The 11473-nt window shown below is 38.2% G+C and overlaps 1 protein-coding gene across 1 annotated transcript; it reads right to left on the minus strand.

Moving 5' to 3' along the window:
* Positions 1-1590: 1590 nt before the first annotated feature.
* On the minus strand, positions 1591-2906 carry LOC141631859 (uncharacterized). The gene is made up of 3 exons (XM_074444479.1): positions 2756-2906; positions 2038-2621; positions 1591-1977 (listed from the first exon to the last, which is right to left on the minus strand). Exons 1-3 carry the CDS (start codon positions 2904-2906, stop codon positions 1591-1593), a joined length of 1122 nt encoding a protein of 373 aa, XP_074300580.1.
* Between the last annotated feature and the right edge of the window lie 8567 nt (positions 2907-11473).

Below are 11473 nucleotides of genomic sequence, written 5' to 3' on the forward strand. Positions count from 1 at the left end.
TTGGAGGAATATAGTCTTGCCATTCTGCAGATGTTAAATAGATACTACTCACCCATTTAACCCATAAGTGGTCAGATTTGGCTGTAATCCACCATACCAGCTTTCCAACTGCTGCTTTATTCCAAGTTATGTCATTTTTAAGGCCTAGTCCCCCTTCTTTAGTAGGCTTACAGATTTTATCCCAAGACACAATGGGAGTTCTCATGTATTCTGTGCCCCCGTCCCATAGAAAGTTTCTGCATATACTTTCAATCCTTGAAATAACCCCACTAGGGAGGATAAACATGGTAGCCCAATAATTATAGAACGTTTTGAGAACATATTTTATCAAGGTCAATCTACCTGCATAGGAAAGCTTCCTGGTGCCTAGCCCACTTATCTTGACAATAATCTTATCAATGATAGGCCTGCATTCTTGACTATTCAACCTTGTAGGTTTGATGGGGACCCCTAAATATTTGAAAGGTAGTCTCCCTTCAATGAGACAAGAAACTTGCAAAATTTCAGCTTTCAACCCCTCCTTGACCCCATTAAAATAAGCATTTGATTTTCCTTTACTCATCTTTAGGCCAGAGATTTTAGAGAAAGTAGAGAAAGTTCTAAGCATGATCATTATAGATTTAGCATCTCTCTTACAGAATAAAAGTAGATCATCAGCAAACATAAGATGATTCAATTTAAGAGGCTTACATAAAGGGTGGAACTTGAAATCTGCATCCTCAGTTGTACGGGTTAGGAGCCTGGAAAGATAGTCCATACATATGGTGAAAAGAAGAGGAGATAAAGGGTCACCCTGTCTCAGACCCCTCTGCCCTTGGAAAAAACCAAAAATATCACCATTAAGATTCAAAGAGTAGGAGGCAGTGGTGACACATTATGCAATCCAATCCCTAAATTTCTTAGGGAATCTCATAGCTTTAAGAAGCTGCCCCAAGAACTTCCACTCAATAGTATCATAGGCCTTTTGCAAATCCATTTTGAACAGACATCTTGGAGACACAGCTTTCCTGCTATAAAGTTTGATTAGATCTTGACAAATTAGGATGTTTTCCATAATGCTTTTCCCCTGAATGAACCCCCCTTGAGTTGTGGAAATTATATCAGGTAAGACTCCTGCAAGCCTGTTACACAGGAGTTTGGAAATGCATTTGTATACAACATTACAACAGGCTATGGGTCTATATTGTAAGACAGTAGTTGGTCTGTTCACCTTTGGGATTAGAGTGATAAAAGTAGCATTGAGCTATTTGAGTAATTGCCCTGAGTGAAAAAAATCCATAATAGCCTCTATGACATCAGTCCCAACAATATCCCAAGCATCCTTAACAAATTTACTTGTATAGCCATCTGGACCAGGGGCCTTGTCATTTGGGATGTGAAACAACACCTCTTTGATCTCTTCCTTAGTAATAGGAGCCATTAATTGACTGATGTGAATATCATTGCATACATGGCCTTTATTGACAATCATATGATTAACCTTCCAAGTTTCTTCCCTTGAGCCAAGCAAACTCTTATAATATTCCAAGAAAGCATTTTGAATTCCCTGATCATCAGTGTATAGCTGGTTCTTGTGGTCAGTAATCTGAGTTATAAATTCCTACTTCTTCTGGCTTTAATAATACCATGAAAATAAGAAGAATTCATATCCCCTTCCTTAATCCAATGAGCTTTAGCTTTTTGTTTAAGAAACTGCATTTTTGCCTCATGTAGACTTTTATAAATTTGTAGAGCATCATACTCTTGCTGCATTAAGTCCAAGTCCCCTGGTGCATTTACTAATCTTTGCTGAAGATGATACAACTTAATTTCAGCTATGGTAGCAGCATTTTCAATGTCAGAAAAATGAGTTCCATTTATCTGCTTTAGATCATATTTCAAGCTCTTCAATTTTCTGACCAACCTATACATCCTTGTACCAAAAAACTCATGATTCCATCTCTTTGCCACACAATCCAAGAAAACTGGAGAGGATCCCTACATATTAAAATATTTGAAGGATCTATTCCTCTTGTTTTGCTTATTATTCATACTCACTAAGCAAGGATTGTGATCAAACATTCCTTCAGGAAGGAAATTTGCATAATAATTAGGATAGTGAAGTAACCAATCATGATTAACCACTAATCTGTCAATTCTACTGTAAACTCTTGTACTGGGGGGCTGTTTATTGTTCCACGTAAAGAAAGCTCCCACTGTTGGAATATCCATCATATTACATTCTGCCAGGCAGTCTATAAAAGGTTCAGATTTTGCAGCAGACACATTACCCCCTAGTCTTTCATTACCAGTACGCACACAATTAAAATCTCCACCTATTACCCAAGGTCCTTGAGTGAAACCATTGATTCTTTTAAGATTTGCCCACAAAGATTCCCTGTCACCTATCTCATTAAAAGCATATACTAGAGTCTGCGTAAAATGCATAGAAGAAGCCTTGTCAGAAACTTGCATATGTATATATTGACTGTCATATTCAAGGAACTGGATGTCCACCAGATTTGGATTCCAAAGTACCCACACTCTGCCACCATTATGTTTGGCATTATTAGTAGAGATACACCAGTCTCTGAAAATATTATTGACTACTTTATTAACATTAGTAGATTTTATTTTTGTTTCTAATAAGCCAAAGCAGGCCACATTATTCTCATGTAAAAAATTATTTACCACCCTTTGCTTCCCTTCCTTATTCAACCCCCTAATATTCCGAAAACCAAAATTAATCATGGATTCAAATTATTAGGAGCAATACCAGTGAGACCAATGTTAGTTTTGGGTGAACTTGAATTACTGAGCACTTCCATATAGGTAGGAGACACTGGGGCACTTCTGATGCCTACAGTTGGGTCCACTTTTGAGAGCTTTATCTGTCTAATAGGAGAATTGGATCCCCTAATATCCATATTTGTCTTTATCTCAGGAGTTACTACTTCTGTCTCATTAGTTAACCTTTGCACCTCCTTTGGAGGAACCTGCACACTCTCTCAATTAATTTTTAGTTGCTGTTTATGTTGTACAGGTCTCCAGATTTTTTTTGGCAGGCACAACTCTTTTAGCAGGCTGATTAGTCCTACAATTGTGAGTTTCATGCCCTATCCTTTTGCATTTGTTACATAGGCTAGGTTTCCATTCATACTCCACTTTAATTTCAATTGTATTCTTCTTCTCATCCAGAAACTTGATTACAGCAGGATATTGTTGGCCTAATTTGAGTTCAACCATTACCCTTGCAAAACCAAGTCTTATTTTTTGTTCAGTAGTCACATCACTTTTCACATATGTACCAACTAGGGCAGCTATTTTCTGAAGACTGTTACCCCAGAATTTCAAAGGAAGCTGCTGAAGTCTTACCCAAGCAGGTACACTCTTTACATCCTCTTTGGTTAATTCAATATTCGGTTTCCATTCCCTGAGTATAACTGGTTTATTATCAAACAAGAAGTGCCCACTATTAAGCACAACTTGTTTCATTTCTTCCGTTGCAAACCTAGCCAGAAATATTCCATTAGGGAGAAAAGATAACTTGTCAATTGAAAACTTACTCCATATTCTTTTCAGGAAACCCTCAAGTACTTGCCAAGGAGGATTTGCTCCTACAATGAAACCATACACTGCTTGTTGCCAGTAGACCAATTCATCATGCACATCCTCCTCTGATAATTGCAACATATCAGCATGATCATCTTCCACCAGTTCAATGTTTTGCCTGCCATGACGTTGATACCAGATAGTCTCCTCTTCTTCATCATCAGCAGTGTCTTCCACATCTTCTACAAGGCCATCTTCAATGATCAAGGGTGGAATGCCCTCAATATCATGAATGCTTTTCTCATTGAGAACAATTTCAACATCAGGCCCTTGCAATACTTTGTTCTTCTCATTAACTATGTCTTTAGATACTCCTTTATTCTTAGGATTGGATTTCGATTGGGATGCTTTCCTTGTCATATTGGTATAAAATCAGTAAAATTCAATTTGGAGAAGATGACTGCAAGAGCATTCTCTCTATCTCTCTAGGTTTTTTTTTTTTTTTTTTTTTTTTCCTCTAAGTTTTTCACTATCTTGATATCCCATTAGTCTTAAAGTGTTGAATTGATGTAAATTTATTCATATGTTAGTAGTAGTAGGAGAGACCTTAGTGCTAAAATTATAGGCTGTCAGGTGTCACTCAATTATATGTTCAACATGACTTTTAATGTCATTATATATATTCGTAAATAAATAAATGAATGTGTAAGTTTTATGAGTTACAAATTCATGAAAGTTAAGTTCAACATAATAATTATAGAAGAAAAACAAATATATAACATGTCCAACTAACAGTTCATCATACGAAAAATCAATAAAAAAAATATTACTATGAAAATTGTTAATCGATTCACAAGTACGAATGTTTTTTCTTTCATATATGAAAAGTACAAGTGTACAACATATAAAAAGTTATAATTAAATAGATGTAAATTTATTTACGTTATAAAATTATGTTTTCATCTATGTTCATTTCTCTTAGTCCCACCATCCTCCACTTTGGTTCTCTCGTTTTTGTTTGAAGAACTTATCATTTAAATAATATAAATGACGATAATTTGTATTAAGATAATAGTTAAATGGAAACAGGATTGTAGTATGAGGTAAGGCACAAAAATGAGGTACGTGATAAATTTTTATAGGACTAATGTATCTATCTAAGTATTTATATAGGACAAAATCCGACTACATTTGATATTTTTAATCTCTTAAGTTTAGAGGAATATATGCGAAAAACTCGATCTATTGTCACTCTCATGAAAAACCAAACTGAAATACTGAAATTGTTAGTCGTCTAAAAATGAATTTACTTGTGCATGACATCAGTAGTTAGCCAGTATATTGTTCATTCTAAATTAAAGTCAAAGAAACTACTGCAATTTTTTTTCTTTTGCAAGAAATGAGCTCTTCCATTAATAGAAGAAAAACAAGGCTTACAAAGTACATCCTCTAAAGAAACCACCAGCTCTATCTAACAAGAAATAGAACTAACCTAGAAGATCAGCCTCATTGGCTTGATCATGTACATTAGCTAAGACACAAATTCTAACTATGCTTTTAATCATATAAATTAGCTGGTCACCAGTTCTATAATCCTCCTGGAATAAACGCATATTACGCTCAGACCAAAGGCTATAGACTACAGCAGCCAGCGCACACTTTGTCCATTTCTGACGCCAACTCTTCCCAGTTCTCTCAGCTAGTCTTCGAATTTCATGATTAAGACTCAAGTGTCTTCGAGAAATCCCCTGTCAGGTGAATATTTCTTGCAGTACCTTTGATGAATAGGAGCACAAGAAGAATAAATGTCATGCTAATTCTTAAGCTTGTAAGCATAAGCCACATCTACTCACCATATGGAAACCTCATTTGCAAAGATTGTCAGTTGTAGCTAGACAGTTCTGAATAGCAAGAATAAGTATAAACCTATGCTTAGGTATGATGATGGAATCCTTTGTAGCTTTAGTCCAAAAAAGATCAGGATAGAGCCATTTGAATAGCTGATAGGTTCTTCTCAGTGTGACAGCAGGAGGCCATTCATCCTGAAGCTGTTTGGCAGCAGTCTCTCCCACAAGCTGAATGAGGTTATCTCTTAGTTGGATGAGACGTTTCCATACTGGAGAAGAAGTAGCATGGGCCTGGATAGACCAAATGTCAGCATCCTTAATGATATAGGAATGCATCCAATCAGTCCAAACAGTTCCAGGAGCCCCGGTAAGCTTCCAAAATTGCTTCATCATAAGCGTTTTATTCCAACTAAGAACCTCTCTTATGTCAAAGCCCCCAGCACGAGTACTTCTACAAATTTTAGTCCAACTAAAGAAGATGAGCCTCCTGTTTCCTTGAGTATATCCCCATAAGAACTGCCTACAAAGCTTCTCAATATGTTTAATAATGACAGCAGGTAGAAATAAGCAAGAACACCAGAAACTTTCCAAACCAAAAATTGAAGAATTTATGTGCTGAATTCTTCCAGCATAGCTCAAGTTTTTGTTGGCCGAATGAGTAATTCTACTTTGAATTTTCTGAATGAGGGAGTGGTACATAGCAACAGTGAGTCTAGAAGAATGCAAAGGAGTGCCAAGATACTTGATAGAAAAAGTGCCCTGAGTGAAGTGAGTAGCTTGCAGTATAACATCTATAATCTGCTGTGAGACTCCTCCAAAGTAAATGCAGGATTTCTGAGCATTTGCTTTGAGACCAGACCAAGTGGCAAATTGAGCAACCCCATTAATAGCAGTTTGAACAGAGGCAGGATCCCCTCTAGAGAAAATGAGAAGATCATCTGCAAATAATAAGTGAGAGAGACCAATCCTGGCACACTTAGGATAAAAATTAAACTCAAGTTGTCTAAGGTGCCTAGACAGAACCTCCATACTGAGGACAAGAAGCAAAGGGGAGAGTGGGTCTCCTTGTCTCAAACCTTTTTGGCCAGGGAAATAACCAACTATGCTGCCATTAATTTTCAGTGAATATTTTGGCAGTGGTGACACAGGTCATCAACCAATGGCCGAAAATTGTAGGGAAACACATAGCCAGCAGCATTTGATTAAGGAAATTCCAATCCACTGAATCAAAAGCTTTATGAATGTCTATTTTTATCATACATCTAGGGGAGACATTTGCCCTTGCATACCCTCTTACAAGCTCCTGGGTGAGGAGGGTATTACCAAAGATGGACCTACCTTGAACAAAGGCAGCTTGCTCCTTCCCAATCAAAGCTGGCAAGACCAATTTAAGTCTATTAGCAAGGATTTTACTAATAGTCTTATAAGTGGTATTACAACACGAGATAGGCCTATAATCCAGCACAGAATTAGCATTGTCCTTCTTTGGAATCAGGGTGATAACAGTAGAATTTATCTCCTTGAGAAGCTTACCCGTTTTGAAGAAATCAGTCACAGCTTTAGCAAAGTCATTTTTAATAATATCCCAAACCTGTTTGAAAAACCCATATGAGTAGCCATCAGGCCTTGGGCTTTTATTTTGATCAATAGAGAATAAGGCTTTCCTAATTTCATCAGGAGTGACATCTTTAGTAAGCATCCTCTGTAAGTCCTCGGGGAGACAGGGACCATTCTGAATGACTGCAAGACTACTGCAAATTTTTACCGCCTGCAAATGACTGTTTTGGAGGAAAACAATTGAAACATTCTTAAATAGGAGAGGCTAAATAATGCTAATTTGGAAGTTAAATGTTCTACATTAAAATTACTGTTCACAAACTTGAAATGACGTAAATATTATTTAGGGAAAAAAAGCATTAAAAGGGTTGTAAATAATAGATTGCTTTATATGATTTTTATGGTAGTAGAAATTATTGCAAAATTAATATGTGAGTTGAATGGAGTAACTGTAATATCCCGTAATTTCTAAGGCTGCACTCGATCGAGTACACCGAGTACTCGACCAAGTAGAATATCATTCGACCGAGTGAGGGACCGAGTGGTAGCTGGTGTTTTACACCAGCTTCTGGAGTGAGTCACTCGGCCGAGTGGTTGGTGCAATCGACCGAGTGGAGGTCCACTCGACCGAGTGCCACCGAGCACTCGACCGAGTGGCCTGTCGTTGTCCCTAATATCACATGAAATCATGGTAGGTAGACCTTATCTCTTTTAAACTCTTTTTAAGATTTTCCCCCTCATTTCCTCACCAAACCTTATCCTCACACCTTCATAATCCCACAAAATACTGCCAAATCTTATCCTCAATATTTCCACCATACTTGTGAATATTTCTTTCTTAATTCTTATTCTTGTTCATTTGTTTACCCTTATAAGTATATTCTTACTTTTTACCTCTATTCTTAATTAGTAAACCATAGTTTAATTAGTATGTTGTCTTGTGGGATATTAATTAGGGTTTTGACTAATTAAGTGGGTTAATCAAGGGTTAATTAGTATTATTATTGTTGTAGTATGTTGTTGTGATAGTTAGTCATAATATGTGTAGGAGGAGACTTCATTGAGGAGCCCTTCTAGCTTGCATACTTGAAGTGCTTGTAGATTAGCAAGAGGTAGGATTTTCCCTACTTAGATTTGATAATATGGGTGTTTGTTTGTGGATTAGTTATCATGAATTACATAATCCATATAGTAGTTGCATGATAATATGAGTAATTGGTAATTAGGGTTTAATGGTATACTAATGTGGGGTGTTCATTCATGTATTGTGGTTGCGTAAGTGGATTTAGCATCATGGTATCATCTCATTACAACAACATGAATTGGGGAAGCTTGTTAATTGATTAGTTGGTATATTACTAAACATGTGAGTCCATGTCTGAAGATGGTTCATTATTATGTGGTAAGTCTTATTTGGTTGTGCATACTTGGTTTATTGTGGATGTTGGAGGTGGTTAATGGAGGATGTTGGATTGTGATTTGTGGTTATTGAGGAGACATAAGACGGTTGGGAGACCGTATTACGCTTGGGTCGCCTCTTGGAGCTTCCCACTCCAAGAGGGACGTGCACGTTAATGATTCAAGTTTGGAGGGACTCGTGTAGTTGAGACACGACGTTTGGCAGGGATTCGGTTAGCGCCTGGGTCCGGTACCACTGTAACACCTCCATACTCCAAGTGCCTTACCAGGACCACTCAGGTATAAGGATACTACCATCTCGGTTGCCCGAGGTACTGAATATCATAAGACAATAAAGAAACGTACTTTTAAAGTAATTATAGATTAAGTGATTACATGTTCAAACCAAAACTAATAAAAGGAATTACAAGGTTCTCATACGGTCTACAGCTAAAACTATCAAAGCTACTAGACTTCGTCTGACACAGCGGAAGACTTCTAACTGCCACGTGATGACTCATCCCAGCTATCCCATATGCGTCATATCACACCTGCTCAATAACTGCTCACCACCCCCGAATGGATCACCACAGTTTTTAAAACATTTAAACGGGTCGAATTACTAATCACACAATTCAATACATATATCAACAATAAGATAAACAGACACTTTAATCACACACACACACAACCACCCAATTCCAATCATCTCAATCATTGATCGTCCACCGGACCACCACACCAAGTGGGGGACCGCAATCGTTCCCACCTAAGCCCCGCTCATCATACCGAGCGATAACCCTGTCCATTAATGTGCACATCCCCTTCCGTGGCGGGTTCCACGAAGGGCGAAACTAGGGCGTGAAGCCACTCCCGCAAGTGACTCCACTCAGCCGAGAACGCATCTCGAGAACCATAGACAACCAATCACAATCACAATCACAGCCGTCACAATACAATTACTATATCAAACAATCAATCTCAACACATCAACAATCATCCCATTATGGGACTAATACTGAGTAGGAAATCCTACTGAAAGCACAACAATGATCGACGGTATCAACGGTTGTATTAAAAAGTCTCTTCTACGAACCCTCCTCCTATCATATAACACATAGAGGCTACACATCACAAACTACACACAAAACCCTCAATCTCTAAATTAGGGTTTAACCAAACTTAACAAAACATTATAAAATTATATTAAAAGCTTACCCTTGACGCAGGGAACTCAACGATACGAATAACGACAAGAACTCGACCGTCGAACTCCGGAATTGCTAAGGATGCGATTAGGAAGATGAACTGGTTGCTTTCTCTCTTAAACAGGGTTTTAGGTTTTGTAAAAGTGATTTAAAACAATGACGACTATGTTTAAATACCTTAATCGCATAATTAACAAAACCCGAGAAAACTCCCCGTAAAACCGGACACTCGATCGAGTACCCAAGGTACTCGATCGAGTACCCTTACTCGATCGAGTACCCCTACTCGATCGAGTACCCAACAGTCGAAACTATTTTATCTCGCAACCTACCCTTACTCGACAGAGTAAGGGCTACTCGATAGAGTACCCCAAGACTTATAAATACGGAGTATTACAGTCTTCCCTCCTTAAAAGGAACTTCGTCCCCGAAGTTCAACCCATACATAAAAACAACCATACTGACTCGACCAAGACACAACAACTTAGCTAAGGACTCAAGAACTCGACCGAACATAGAACATGAACTCTTAACACCCACTCCACCAACTATGTTTACTTCCACAACATGACTCACTATACCATATCTACCACATATATATCTCTCACGATACCAACTCCATACATAACCAACTACCATCCTCTAATGCTGCTAGCTCGATAATATCATCAACTATCAAATCCAATACCAAGACACTCATAGACATCAAACGGGATGTTACATTCTACCACCCTTAAAAGGAACTTCGTCCTCGAAGTTTACTCACACTCGTAACCTCATCATCCAACTCACAATACTAGCGAAATATTCTCACACTCCTAAACATCACGCTACTACAAGCACGGTCATGACCTTTAATAAAATCACCCACAACACGAATCGATCTTTTATTCTACATCAAGACTCAACTTCCGAATATATTACCATATGTACAACCATCAAAATCTGTTTTATCGCATCCTACTCCTCTTAAGACAAATGTTACGTCCTCGTAACTCACTAATACCAAACCATATCTATATCTCATTACCCTCTGTACCACCACATGGCAAAGATAACCGTCTATAAACCAAACACTCACCATTCTTATATCCAAGGCTCCCATACATAAACATTTCCCATTCCTCAACTCATTCGGCAGCAAGACCTAACCTATACCATAAACTCGTAGCAAATCACCATACCCACTCTTCATTATTACTGCCAAACAACATACCTCTCTACGTAAGGCACTTATCTCCCAGAAGCATAACTCACGGTCCGCACTCGTTACGTACACGCACACTAGATCCTCAAGTTCTTTCTTTCATTACCGCAAAATTCATACACAACTTAACATGACACTAATTTCCCCAACACCCTACACTCACTGTCTCAACAAAAGATTATGAACTACCTGCCGCTTTCAGCTCATTACAACACATGTTCCACGAATCATTTTCCATTACCATGTCTACCGATGTCTCATCTGAAAACAAGATCAAAATTACCGTAACAACCTCTCACAACCGTGTCCCATCAACAGATTATCACTATCCCATGACAACAACGAAACATATACAACTCTATTTCACATCATACTCTACCTCATTCCCAACTTAACTCCGTAAAGAAAACATGAATAAGGAAGACAACTGTCTATCAGCACAAACTGACACTCGCAGAGAGCAACATCAAACAAAACAACAATCTATGTATAACTGGTATGTACTTTCGAAACCCGAATCATAATCATCCATCCTACTCCACCACAACCGGTGACGGCATCACAACACCGCCACCAACAGCCACACCGTAGTGCGAAAGTACCCGCATCACAGCACTATGTACCGTGCCCGGATCACCACCCGAGGCACCACAACCACACCGATAGACATCACAACCGCATACAATTCCCATAAATACGACTTAGCATAACTTCTCGCACAAGAA

The sequence above is a fragment of the Silene latifolia genome, chromosome Y, assembly GCF_048544455.1.
Source record: "Silene latifolia isolate original U9 population chromosome Y, ASM4854445v1, whole genome shotgun sequence".
Taxonomy (NCBI): Eukaryota; Viridiplantae; Streptophyta; class Magnoliopsida; order Caryophyllales; family Caryophyllaceae; genus Silene; species Silene latifolia.

Bases quoted from the DNA above. Each gene is read 5' to 3' on its own strand.
- LOC141631859 (XM_074444479.1), bottom strand. From the start codon at position 2,906: ATGGATATTAGGGGATCCAATTCTCCTATTAGACAGATAAAGCTCTCA. The intron at 2,622-2,755 runs GTATTGCTCCTA...TTGGCTTATTAG, and splicing joins AACTAACATTGGTCTCACTG to AAACAAAAATAAAATCTACT. The intron at 1,978-2,037 runs GTGAGTATGAAT...TTTAATATGTAG, and splicing joins TTGATCACAATCCTTGCTTA to GGATCCTCTCCAGTTTTCTT.